The sequence below is a fragment of the Tenrec ecaudatus genome, chromosome X, assembly GCF_050624435.1.
Source record: "Tenrec ecaudatus isolate mTenEca1 chromosome X, mTenEca1.hap1, whole genome shotgun sequence".
Taxonomy (NCBI): Eukaryota; Metazoa; Chordata; class Mammalia; order Afrosoricida; family Tenrecidae; genus Tenrec; species Tenrec ecaudatus.
In genome coordinates, this window is record NC_134548.1 from 84721500 (window position 1) to 84736132 (window position 14633).

General features: G+C 38.7%; 1 protein-coding gene across 2 annotated transcripts in view; it reads left to right on the top strand.

Annotated features, from left to right (window-relative positions):
* Nucleotides 1-14633, top strand: part of ATP7A (ATPase copper transporting alpha) — a 164133-nt gene that overhangs the window by 24416 nt on the left and 125084 nt on the right. The window contains exon 2 of one of the 2 annotated variants that reach the window (XM_075539506.1): nt 14062-14141. The exons of the other annotated variant lie outside the window; for it this stretch is intronic. Within the exon in view, the coding sequence (XP_075395621.1) occupies nt 14139-14141 (3 nt within the window). The 5' untranslated portion in view covers nt 14062-14138. The remainder of the gene's footprint in view (nt 1-14061; nt 14142-14633) is intronic. 2 annotated transcript variants of the gene reach the window in all.

The window sequence follows — 14633 nt, forward strand, 5'->3', positions numbered from 1 at the left end:
CTATCAAAAGATACAGCATCTGGGGTCTTAAAGACTTTAAGATAAACAAGCGCCATCTAGCTCATAAACAACAAAGCCCACATGGAAGAACATACCAGCCTATGTGATCACGAGCTTCTGAAGGGATCAGTTACCAGGCATCAAAGAACAAAAAATCATATCATTGGGTGCACACCTCCATGATACGATCACTGGGGACAAATGGGTGCATAAGCAAATGTGGTGAAGGAAGCTGATGCTGCCCAGCTATCAAAAGGTATAGTGTCTGGGGTCTTAAAGGCTTGAAGGTAAACAAGCAGCCATCTAGCTCAGAAGCAATAAAGCCCTCATGGAAGAAGCACACCAGCCTGTGCGATCACGGGGTGTCAAAGGGATCAGGGATCAGGCATCATCAGAACAAAAAAGTCTTACCATAGTGAATGAAGGGGGAACAGCAGAGTGTAGACCCAAAGCCCATTTGTCGGCCACTGGAGATCCCCTTGCAGTGGGATCTAGGGGAGGAGATGAGTCAGTCAAGGTGCGATGTAGCACGGATGAAAAATATAGCTTTCCTCTAGTTCCTAAATGCTTCCCCCTCCCCCTCACTCACCATCATGATCCGAATTCTACCTTGCAGGTCTGGCTAGACCAGAGGATGTACACTGGTACAGATAGGAACTGGGAGCACAGGGAATCCAGGGCAGATGATACCTTCAAGACCACAGGTGTGAGTGGTGATACTGAGAGGGTAGAAGTAAAGTGGGTTGGAAAGAGGGAACCAATTCCAAGGATCTACATGTGACCTCCTTCCTGGGGGACGGACAACAGAAAAGTGGGTGAAGGGAGACGTCCTACAGGGCAAGATATGACAAAATAATATTTATAAATTATCAAGGGCTCATGAGGGAGGGTTGAGCGGGGAGAGATGGGAAAAAAAGAGAACCTGATGCCAGGGGCTTAACTGGAGAGCAAATGTTTTGAGAATGATGAGGGCCATGAATGTACAGCTGTGCTTTACACAATGATGTATGTACGGATTGTGATAAGAGTTGTATGAGCCCCTAATCAAATGTTTAAGAAAACAGAAAATAAACAAGCGGCCATCTAGCTGAAATGCAACAGTGCCCACATGAAAGGAGCACACCAGCCTGTGTGATCACGAGATGTTGATGGGATCAGGTATCAGGCAACAAAGAACAAAAAGTCATATCATTGTGAATGAGTGAGACTGTGGAGTGGGGACTCAAAGCCCATCTGTAGTCAATTGGACATCCCCTTACAGAAATGTCGCAGGCAGGAGATGAGCCAGTCAGGGCGCAGTATAGCACCGATGAAACATACAACTTTCCTCTAATTCTTTAATGCTTCTCCCCCACCTCCACTATTATGATCCCAATTCTACCTTACAAATCTGGCTAGACCACAGGATGTACACTGGTACAAATAGGAACTGGGAACATAGGGAATCCAGGACAGATGATCCCTTCAGGACCAGTGCTGAGGCTGGCGATACTGGGAGGCTGGGGTATAAAGGGGGAACTGATTACAAGGATCTACATATAACCTCCTTCCTGGGGGATGGACAACATAAAAGTGGCTGAATGGAGACGTCGGACAGTGTAAGATATCGCAAAATAATAATAATTTATAAATTAGCAAGGGTTTGTGAGGGACGGGGAGCGGGGAGGGAGGGGAAAATGCGGAGCTGATACCAAGGGTTCAAGTAGAAAGCAAATGTTTTGAGAATGATGATGGCAACAAATGTACAATTGTGCTTGACACAATGGATGGATGTATGGATTGTGATAAGAGTTGTACGAGCCCCCATTAAAATAATTTAAAAACAAAATGAAGGCAACATACAAAAAACCACCTCTGTGGTTAAATTCTCAAGTCGTTCTTCCCTTATTTTTTTAGTCTACAAACTTTATAGTTTCAAAGAACTAAGAGGATGAATCAAACGTGTAAAAACCTTGACTCATGAAGGGGCAGTGAATTATTTAATATGGTTCTTCAGTCTAGCCAAAGTCTCTAACTCCCACCAAACGACCTTTTCCTGGTTGGGTCTGGGAAGCAGGTGGGGGAAGATATTTGATAAGGTTTCACCTGGGAGTAATTGTGACTAGGATTCCTTTGGAGTGGCAATATGTATATAAAATGAGCCCCCTGAGAAGCAAGAGGAGGGATCTTATTACCAGCAAAAGCTAGGAGTGGAGTGTGTCCTCTGGACCCAAGATTCCTGTTGTGAACCGCTTGCATCCAGATGATAGCTATGCCATCAATGGAGCAGCAGCTGAACCAGAAGCCAGAGTATGGAACAGAGTGATGGACTTCCCCATCCACAGAGCCAGTGCAGGAGACTGGTTTGCAGAGTGGGGTGTCTCTGGAGACTTAATTGGGGAAGTTGGATCTGAGTGTCTTCCAGCTGTGGCTTACTGGATTGAGGTGCCTCTGGGGCACTTAATTCAGGGGGTTGGTTTTACTGATCTGTGGAGCTTGAGCTGAATGCCTTCTTGAGGCTTACAGCAGAGTGGTATAGTCCTTTGTGGTTTACTAGTAGATCTGAAACTTTGTAACATATCCTGGAAAACAACTATCCTGAGCATTTCTTATGGGCATTACACTTGTTACCTTCCTTAATAAAGTTTTTGTTTTGTTTTCCTTAATAAACCCTTTCATCATGAATTTTGTCTGTGAATTTCTGTGTAGCCATCACAATGGATATTAGACACTAGAAGTGTAAAATAGTGGACACCAAATAATAAATCAGAGCAACTCACTATATAAACTTGTGGAAAGTAATAGGGATTTTTTCATTTTTATAAAGTGATCTCAGTAAATGTCTGTAGAGGTACAAAGCTGCAATGTTGGAATTGAAGCTAAACATCTCTTTGAGGTTTAGTAGTTTCTCCTTTATCGAAAGGAGAGGTTTTAGGGAACCCTCAGTGAATCTCATGAATTTGACATTCTCATGAGTCTCCAAGGAGCCTGGTGGCACTGTTGCATAAACATTGGACTGCTAAGATCAAGGTCAATAGTTCAAGCCCACTAGCTGCTCAGTGGGAGAAAAATGAGGTTACCTGTTCCTGTAAAGATTTACAGCCTTATGGTGCCAGGCTACCAAAAGATATAGCACCTGAAGTCGCTGAAGACAATGGGTGCATAAGCAAATGGGGTGAAGAAAGCTGAGGGTTCTTGGCTACCAAAAGATATAGCACCTGAAGTTTTAAAGACCTGAAGATAAACAAACATCCATCTAGCTGAGAGACAACAAAACCCACATGGAAGAAGCACACCAGCCTGTCCCGACTCAATCGCTGAGGGCAAAGAGGATGCATAAGCAAAAGTGGTGAAGAAAGTTGATGGTGCCCGGCTATCAAATGATATAGCATATGGGGCCTTAAAGGCTTGAAGATAAACAGGTGGTCATCTAGCTAAGAAACAACAAAGCCCACATGGAAGAACCACACCAGCCTACCTTGACACGAACACTGAAGACAAAGCAGGTGCATAGGTAAATGTGGTGAAGAAAGCTGACAGTGCCTGGCTGTCAAAATATATAGACTCTTGGGTCCTATAGGCTGGAAGATAAAAAATGGGCCATCTAACTGAGAAACATCAAAGCCCACATGGAAGAAGCACACCAGCCTGTGAAATCACAAGTCGTCGAAGGGATCAGGTATCAGGCATCAAAGAGCAAAAATAAAAAAATAAAAAATCATAGCACTGTGAATGAGTGGGGACCCAGGGCCCATCTGTGGGAAATTGGACATCCCCTTGCAGAAGGGCTGCAGGAAGGAGATGAGTCAGTCAGGGTGCAGTGTAGCAACGAGGAAATATGCAATTTCCCTCTAGTTCTTGAATGCTTCCCGCCCCCACACTATCATGATCCCAATTCTACCTTACATATCCAGCTGGACCGGAGGATGTTCACTAGCACAGATAGGAACTAGAAATACAGGGAATCCAGGACAGATGAACCCCTCAGGACCAGTAGAGGGAGTGGTGATATCAGGAGGGTGGAGGGAAGGTGAGGGAGAAAGCGGGAACAGATTACAAGGTCTACATATAACCTCCTCCCCGGGGGATGGACAGCAGAGAAGTGGGTGAGGGAGACGTTGGATGGTGTGAGATATGGCAAAATAATAATTTATAAATTATCAAGGGTTCAGGGGGTAGTGGGGAGGGAGGGGAAAAAATGAGGAGTGGATGCCAAGGGCTTAAGTAGAAAGCAGGTGTTTTGAGAATGATGATGGCAAAATATATACGAATGAGCTGGACACAATTGTGATAAGAGTTGTATGAGCCCCTAATAAAATAAATTAAAAAAAAGATTTACAGCCTTAGAAACCCTGTATAGTGTTGATGCCAGTGGGTTTTTTCCTTTGTTTTTGTTGATGTTACCTTTTTATAGTAGACCTGGTGGCACAGTGGTTGAGAGTTCACTGATATGAAAAGGTTGGTATATTGAATCCTCCCAGCAGATTGGCAGGAAATAAGATGTGGTTATCTGCTTCCATAAAGACTACAGCCTAGAAGACCCTCTGGAGCAGTTCTATTCTTGTCATATAGAGTCAGAGATGAATTTGACAGCACACAACACTACCTTAAAATAATTTTTAAAAGTTGAAAACTACTTTTTAATCAAGTGTTGTTAAGGAATAAAATATTTGATAAAGTTTTATTGATGTGTAATTCATATATTACACAATTCAATAATTTAATCATATCAAGAAGAGTTTTGCAGTCATTACCACAGTCACCTTTAGACATTGTCTTGTACTCATCATCATTAGTTCCCCATTTCCTCCTAATAGGAGTCTGCCATACCCCCAGGGATCCATTCATCCAGTTGCTGTTTCTATAGATATACCTATCCTGGATTTCATATACAGGAAAACATGAATAAAACTGAAACTAACAACAACAACAACAAAATACAACAGATAAAAACCTCAACCATCTGTCTCTAGTTTTGTGAGATCTTTCCATATAACTGAACGTTAGTCTTTTAAGTTTAGTCCTTTAAGTTTTAAGTCTTTTAAGAGTTTTAAGGTAATATGGTCAAACTTTGGTGATGTTATGGTTATGCATTGTGTTGCTATCTACACGTTTGGCAATTTGAAACTACCAGCTACACCTTTGGAGAAAGACAAGCCTTTCTACTCCCATAAACAGTTATGGTCTTTGAAACCCACAAGGGAAGTTCTGTTTTGTAGGATTGCACTATGAGTCAGAATTGACTTCATGGCAGTGAGGTTTTTTAAAATTTATTTTTAATTATCTGGTGCACGAATCCTCTAAAGGCATCATTAAAATATGCTTGCCTTTTAAAAGATAATGTTTTTTCTCTGTGTTTAGGAATATAATACATGGTCAATGTAAAAACAGACTCTAGGGAGTATTTAGGTATCTCCGCTTCGCTGCTCTATTTTTCTTTATAGAATTTATTGCTACATACTATTGTTTATTTCTTTGTTTGCTGTTGTCCATCTCCTTTGTGAGACGGTAAGCTCTATGAGAGCAGGTGCAGTGTGTATCTTGTTCATTGCTATATCACCAGCACCTAGCATGATGCCCGGAACATGTTGTTGTTAACAGCTCTATTTCTAACAGAATCAATGACTGCCTGGTCCAGCACCATTCTCAAAATCCTTGCTGTATTTGAACCCTTTGTTGCAGCCATTATGTCCAATTCAACTCATTGGAGTCTTCTTCTTTTTCTCTGACCCTCTATCAAGCATGATGTCCTTCTCCAGGGACAGGTGATTCCTTCTGATCACCTGTCCCAAGTGCATAAGATGAAGTCTCTCACCATCTATGCTTCCAATGAACATTCTAGTTGTACAGTCTATGGCACAGTGTCTTCGCCAGCAGCACAACTCAAATGCATCAAGTCTTCTCTGGTCTTCATTATTCCTGGTCCAAGTTTCACACATATGAGGCAGTGAACAATACCATAGCTTGGGTCAGATGTACCTCAGCCCTCAAAGTGATATCTTTGTTCTGGCACACTTGGAAGAGCTCTTTTACAGCAGATTTTCTCAATGCCATACATTATACCTTGGACACTGATTGTGGATCCAAGTGAAATGAGATCCTTGACACGGTCGATCTTTTCTCCATTTAGCATGATGTTTATTGGCCCAGCTGTGAGGATTTTTTGTTTTCTTTATGTTGAGGTATAATCCATACCGAAAGCTGTTTTGTTTGATCTTCAAGTCCTCTTTACTTTCAGCAAGCAAGGTTATGCTGCCTGCATATCGCATATTGCTAACGAGACTTCGAATTCTGATGCTGAGCTCTTTGTCATATCATCCAGTTTCTCAGATTATTTGTTCAGCGTACAGATTGAATAACTTCTTATAAGCAGATCATGCTTACTGAAAGCAAAGCAGACTTGAAGCCCCAGGCCTTGTGTTGGGTAATGATATTGACCTTCTCCTTAGTCTCTTTTCCTGGGTGTAGTTGATTTGATTCCTGTGTATTTCCTCCAGTGAGGTCCACATTTCTAATCCCTGTTTATTTTTTGGACAAAAGGTATTTGTAATAAATAAAATTGGCCTTATAAAATTCTATCATGTGATATATCACTAGGGTCATATACCAAAGTCATGCTAGTACTTCTCTGTTTCTAAGTTGTTCATTACAATAATCACTAATTATCAATGCATCTTGATTTCATGCTTCATCAATTGCAAACTGCAGTGGTTGATAAAACTCTTCTATTTCTTCACCATTGGCTTTAGCATTTGATTTATAAATTTGAATAATAGTCATATTAACTCATTTTCCTTATAGGCATATGGATATCATCCTATTATAGACAGCATTGTACTTCAAGATAAATCTTGAAATGTTCTTTTTGACAACACAATGCCATTCCTCTTCAATCTGCCATTTCTAGTGTAGTAAGCCATATGATTTTGTAATTCAAAAGTCCATTTAAGCTCACTAATGCCTAGGTTATAGGTATTTATGCATTTCATTTTAAATTAAGAGATTATTTTATTGGGGACTCTTACAGCTTTTTGTTTTAATTTGTTAAGTTTTATTCACACCATATAACAAAATGCTGTCACTGGCTTCTGGTTTGGTTTATAAATCAACTACATATTCTGCTCCTTCATCCTTCATGTGGAAATGAAATCCTGTTCTAAGCAGGGCCTTTTGCCTTTTTCTTGTAGGAAACATGTTTTTATTTAATCATTTTATTAGGGACTCATACAACTCTTATCACAATCCATACATACATCAATCGTGTAAAGCACATTTGTACATTCATTGCCCTCATGCTCTTATAGCTCTTAAAACAATCCATACATAAATTGCATGAAGCATATTTGTATCAATATGTTCCCATCATTATTTTCTAAGCAATTTACTTTCTATTGAGTCCTTGGTATCATCTCTTATTTCCATTTCATTTTTGACAACGTCCAATTTTCCAAGTTTTGTACATCATAATATTTAATTAAACATTTCCAATTATTAATATTTGCATCTGTTTCTTTTTATTTTGAGTTATGCCACATCAGCAAACGAAGCTTTGCCTCATTTATGTCATTAAGGTTGACTGCACTTTACAGAGGCAGCTCTTCCCCAGTATGTTTTGTGTGCCTTCTAACCTGAGTGTTTCATTTTCTAGCATTATATCAGACAGTGTTCTGCTGTTATTCATGAAATTTTAATGGCTAATTTTTCAGAAGTTTCTTCTTCTTAGTCTATTTTAATCTGGAAGCTCCACTGAAGCCTGTCCACCATGGTATTTGAAATAATGGTGACATAGTTTCGAGCATCATAGTAACGTGCAAGCCATGACAGTCCTACAAAATGACACATATATACATGCCTATTTGTATACCTCTATTATGGTCTTTTGCCTCCGAGTCATTTTCTGTATTCCCTTTCTACTTTCCTACCATCCTACTATCATGTTCAACCTTCACTTGGCTCTCTGTACTTCCTCTCAGCTACATTACACTTGATCAAACCCCACCGGGCATTTTTCACCTTCTTTGCCATTGATTTCAGATCCCTTGTTGTTCCCTTGTTCCTGAGTTTGTTGGCTTCTCTCTCCCTATCCGCCATCTCCTCCTCTCTGTCCCCACAGAACCATGGGTCCAATTGCTTTCTCCTCGGGATTGTTTATCCTATCTTATATAGCTAGACATAAAGAAAAAAAGTGGGGGGTGGGGGAGAGAAAGCCTATAAATAGTTCCAGGTCTGTCTGGTGACCCTTTTGAATGTTTTCTGATTGAATATGGCTGTGATTTATGCAGGAAAAAAGAAGTTCCAGAAAGCTCATATGAAAAGAAAAGGCCTTAATTGTGCATGTAAATATTGGAAAATAAATAGATGTACATTTTAGGATTTTAGAACATGTATAAGTCAATTTAGAGTAAATGGTGGTTTGAAGATGCCCAAGTGTTTTACATACTCTAAATGAACATCATGAAAGGGTAATTAGAAGTCTGTACTCCAAACTATCATAAAGATGATATAGGACCTGGTATTCTGTTATATGTAAGATTGCCATGAGTTGGAGCAACTACTAACACATGGTTGTACAGTATGGTGCATATAATTGTTATTAAATTGTATTGTACACTTAAAATTAAAGTGGTATTTTTCTTATGCATAGTTTTCCATGATAATTTTTTTTCCCAAAAAGCATTCATCGGCACCACAAACCCCTCTTCATAGAATCTAAGATAAATTTCTGTACCAATTCATATTTAGCCTATACTATGTTTGAAAATCAGCTGCCATGTGAAATGTCAAATACTTGAATCCTGTTCCCTGTAGCTTCCTACAATGACAACTATGGCTGTACTGAGGCAAGACAAGCTTTTCAAACTCAAGACTCCCTGCTATAGAGTCTATTTTAAACTCATAGTGATCCTGTAGAACAGAGTAGAATGGCTCCTGTGGGCTTCCAAGGCTGAAAATCTTTGCAGGAGTAGAAAGTTTCATTTTTCTCTCTGCAGAGCAGCTGCTGGGTTCAAATTGCTGACATTGTAGTTAGCAGCTCAATTTGTAATCTGTTATATCACCAGATTTCTCCCATACTAAAAACATTATGCTTTTTCCTCTAGTCTTGTTATGGACATGGCTGCAGTTGCTTAGCCCATGGTGGAAAGGCATTATAGTAGCTAAAGGAGTATTTTAAAACTTCGGGGAACCTGTTTCCATCTGTGAACACTCCAGAGTATCAGTATTTTTCAAGCTTTCTCCTCACCCAGTACATACCCCTGCTTTTGTCAGATTTTGCTCGATGCTTTTGGAAACATTGCTTTATTCAGTAAATTCTTTTCAGGTTATTTTTAACTCTGGACTCAAGTTTTGTAAACTATTCAATGCTGTAATAATCAGAAGTCTTTTATTATTGTCATTAAAAAACAAAAAACAAAAACAAAAAACAAAAAAAAAAACAAACAAGAAAAATATCCACAACAACCATTTGCTGTCAAGCGGCTTCTGATTTGAGTTGCAGAGCAGAGCTGCACTCCAGAGGGGTTTCACGGGAGTGATATTTTAGAAGCATATTTCCAGGCGTTTCTTCCAAGGCACCTTTGTATGGTTTTGAATCACCACACTTTAGCAATTGAATACTTATCTGTTTTTGACATCCAGGGGCTCTTTTTTGTCATCATAGGACAACTTATTTATATAAACTGAAAACCAAACTCACTGCCATTGCAAATCAATTCTAACTCATAGGGACCCTGTAGGACAGGGTAGAACTGCCACTGTCAGTTTCTGAGACTGTAACTCTTTATGGGCGTAGGAAACCTTGTCTCTCTCCCACAGAGCAATTAGTTTTGAATTGCTGACCTTGTGGTTAGCAGCCCAACAAGTAATCATGATGCTAGCAGGGCTCCTTTATATGGGGTGCCAAAAAAAAGGCTAGTAAAGCATATTGCCTTTTTTGATTTGAATTTTTAACCTTACTAATATGTGCTAAATAGTGTTTCCTAATCTTTTAGAAACAATGAAATGAAAATACCAACTGTGTTTCAAAACATGCACCTACCTTTTTACCAGCTGTTTTGTATAGAATTTCATTCCACTGTTGATCTGATGATAATTCCTGCTGAAAGAGATTATTCAGTATTTTGAAAACAGGGTAAATAATAAGGTTGTTTTTCAAGTCAATGACTTACATTATTTAAAAGAAAGGAATGGATTATACACAATAATAGAGAAGTTAATACTTTCCCCTCTTGAAGAAAAGTAAATGGGCAAGAAATGTTTATTGATTTGGAAATATATAGATATCTGAAGTCAGCTAGCTCAACTTTGCATAGTTGTAAACCCATTTGTGTAACAAAATAGCTGTTTTGATAGTTGGATGATTTAGAATACTTATATGTTTGAGTTTATATCGATTTATATCATTAGTCTCACTTGGATTATTTCAATTTTGGTAACTTTTGTCCTAATTTCTGCATTTCCCTATATTTTTCCCTCCTTTATTTCTCTTTTAAATAAGTTTTTTTTTCTTTAGGAACATTTTATAATGAAATTATGTAGGCCAAAAAAGTAGTATAGAGACTCCGATAGCAAATTTATTTGTATATGCTGTATAGTTGACCTTCCTCTTGTGCTCTTCCCCATTTGCACCAATTCTGCTCTCTCCAAACTCACCTGAATTGGAATGTATCGGTCCAGTTACTATGGCAGTGAGTTTAGTATGTTGTTTTTCTTTTAGCAGTGGAATTTATGGTACGGATGTACCAGTTTTATTTATTCCCCATTGAAAGGCATTTTGAATTTTTCCAGTTTGGAGCTGGAAATAAGTAAAGTTGTTTTCAATGCATGGAGAATAAAAAAGATTGATAGATCGTTCAGATGACTCATGGGAAAGACTTACCCAAAGGTCACACAGCCCTACCAGCAATGCTAAGTCACCACCCCTGACCTAAGCCCTGTTTCTTTTTCTTTCTTTCTTTTTAAAAACATTTTATTGGGGACTCATACAACTCTTATCACAATCCATACATACATCAGTTGTATAAAGCACATCTGTACATTCTTTGCCCTCATCATTTTCAAAGCATTTGCTCTCCTATTAAGCCCTTTGCATCAGGTCCTCTTTTTTTCCCCTCCCTCCCCGCTCCCCCTGAGTTTAGTATGGTTTTGCAAGCATGCTTTTATATTTTAACTCACACTACTGCACACAGAACAGCCTACAGTGTTATTATTTTTGAGTATAGTACTATTTATTTTGAGGGAGGGCAACCTATTCTAATATAGATCGAATATATTTAAAACATTTAATTGTGCCCTTTATTTTTAAAAATAATTTTATTGGGGCCTCTTATAGCTCTTATAATCCATACATCTATCCATCGTGTCAAGCACATTTGTACATATGTTGCTATCGTCATTTTCAAAACATTTTCTTTCCACTTGAACCCTTGTTATCAGCTCCTCATTTCCCCCCTCTCTCCCTCATGAACCCCCAATAATTTATAAAATTTTAAATTAAAAAAAATTCTTCCCCATGTCTTACACTGACCACTTTCTCCCTTCACCCACTTTTCTATTGTCCATCCCCCTAGGAAGGGGTTATATGTAGATCATTGTGATTGGTTACCCTTTTCTCCCCCATCCTCCCCTTACCCTCTTAGTATCTCTATTCTCATTCTTGGTCCTGTGGGGTTTATCTGCTTCGGATTCCCTGTGTTGCGAGCTCCTATCTATAACAATGTATAGTATTATTTTTAAACTTTGTGTTTTTATGGAGCTTAACTTGTGTTTTTGAGGTTTATGCACATTGTTACGTGGTTCAGGGTTTCTCAGCCTTTCTTATTTTGATATTTGGGGCTTGATAAGTCTTTGTTTTAGGGGGTTTCTTGTGCATTGTAGGGTGTTTAGCAGGAAGCCTGGCCTCCACTAACTAGATGTAAGTAGCAGCCCTTTCCCCAGTTGTGATAACCAAAAATGTCTGCAGAAATTTCCAAGTTGATGTTACCTCTCCCTCCAATGAGAACCACTGCACTAGTACATTTATTATCGCTGTTGTGTCATGTTCACTATTCATACATAACCATAATCAATTTATTTTCCTGTTAATGGACATCTAGGTATTTTCAACATTTTAGCTTATTAGGAATAGTATTACAATGAGTATTCTTGTTCATGTTTCTTTGTGCATTTCTGTGAGACTTTCTGGGGTATATGCATTGGAGTGAAAATGTTGAATTCTAGTATATACTTATTTTCAACTCTACCATTTTTTGCCAAGTAGTTTCCATAATGATTATACTAATTTATGCTCTCACTAGCTGTATAAGACAGATAAAAAACAACAATAACAACAAAAACCAAACAACAAACAAAGGCAGATCCTGTTGTTCCTCATCCTCACCAACATGTAAAATCATTGGATTTTGTCAGTTTTACCTATCTGATGGTTGTAAATCATATTCATTGTGGTTTTAATTTATATTTCCATGGTTATGTAAGTTATTAAAATTATCCAACTAGATCTGTCATTCAAAACATAGTTGAATTTTACCCTATGGAAACTTAAAAAAAATCCAGAAACCTTTCCCAATTTATGAGGATAATTGTTTTAGAAGAATTAAAAAAATAATGTTTTAGTTTCTGTAATCAGCTTTAAGAAGTGGTTTTGAGCAATCACACTTAATAATGCACCATGTTTTATACTCAACTTTTGTAGGTTTTGTTTCCAACCAGAAATGACTATTGAATTACAATAGTGTTCTTCCTGTTTTAATAGGACATTATTGATGATGATTACCGTTTGTGTTTGAGGGAGTGATGCAAATAAGCTTTAATAACTAGAAATTATTTCCCTCTGTGTTATTGAATGCTATTGTTTTCAGAGTCTCCATTACTAATAGTTGTATGTAAAATATATTTCTTTGATACTGTGATCCTAGAAGCCATTCCCCTCCCCCCACCATACAAGTGTATATATGCTCTCATTCAATTTTTTTAGTTATTTTACTAAATGTAATAGGAAGTTACAAAAGACATTCCTTACTTTATGGTTAATTTTAAGACATCTAGAACTCAAAATGTATACATAATATTTGCTAAATCAGTTAAATTGTTGTATACTTGTATATAATAGAGTAGTAACAGTGAGATGTAATTCTAAGATTTAATATGAAAAGTCCAATTTAATGTAAGTTTGAAAAAATATCATAACTGAATTTTTAAGACTGAGGAAGTACATATGAAAGTAATTCAAAAAGTATTGTTTCTAGGATTCCATTTCATATGTACAGTGTTTATTGCAAATAAAATGTGTTTAAACATGCATCTGCAATTAGTGGATGACGGAAGACCAGTTCTTTCAGTTATACATTTACCTTATTCTAATTTAGTCACTTTGAAAAAAAAAAAGGTCCAACCAAAACAGTAGCTTCTAAGGTGTCTGCTGGATCAGTTCAACTCAAGGCGGACAGTTCAGCTCAGAAGGTTATGGTGACTGATTTTTTTAAATTCCAAAGCAATAATCTTGATTTTCTTTTTTTTAATTTTAATTTTTTAACATTTTATTAGGGACTCATACAACTCTTATCACAATCCATACATATACATACATCAATTGTATAAAGCACATCCGTACATTCTTTGCCCTAACCATTTTCAAAGCTTTTGCTCTCCACTTAAGCCCTTTGCATCAAGCCCCTTTTTTCCCCTCCCTTCCTCACGAGCCCTTGATAATTTATAAATTATTATTTTGTCATATCTTGCCCTATCTGGCGTCTCCCTTCACCCCCTTTTCTGTTGTCCGTTCCTCAGGGAGGAGGTCACATGTAGATCCTTGTAAACGGTTCCCCCTTTCCAACCCACTCACCCTCTACCCTCCCAGTATCGCCCCTCATACCCCTGGTTCTGAAGGTATCATCCACCCTGGATTCCCTGTGCGTCCAGCTCCTATCTGCAACAGTGTACAACCTCTGCTCTATCCAGGCTTGCAAGGTAGAATTCGGATGATGGTAGTGGGGGAGGGGGGAAGGAAGCATTTAGGAACTGGAGGAAAGCTGTATTCTAAGTCAGTGCTACGTCACACCCTGACTGACTCATCTCCTTCTCTAGGCCCCTCTGTGAGGGAATCTCCATTGGCCGACAAATGGGCTTTGGGTCTCCACTCTGCTCTTCCTCCTTCATTCACTATGGTAAGTTTTTTTTTATGATGATGCCTTATACCTGATCCCTTTGACACCTCGTGATCGCACAGGCTGGTGTGCTTCTTCCATGTGGGCTTTGTTGCTTCTGAGCTAGATGGCCGCTTGTTCACCCTCAAGCCTTTAAGACCCCAGACACTACCTCTTTTGATAGCTGGGCACCATCAGCTTTCTTAACCACATTTGCTTATGCACCCGTTTGTCCTCAACGATCGCATCATGGAGGTTTGCACCCAATGATATGATTTTTTTGTTCTTTGATGCCTGATAACTGATCCCTTCGGAACCATGTGATCACACAGGCTGGTGTGTTCTTCCATGTGGGCTTTGTTGCTTCTGAGCTAGATGGCTGCTTGTTTATCTTCAAGCCTTTAAGACCCCAGACGCTATCTCTTTTGATAGCTGGGCACCATCAGCTCTCTTCACCATATTTGCTTATTCACCGGCTTTGTCTTCAGCAGTTGTGTCAGGAGGGTGAGCATC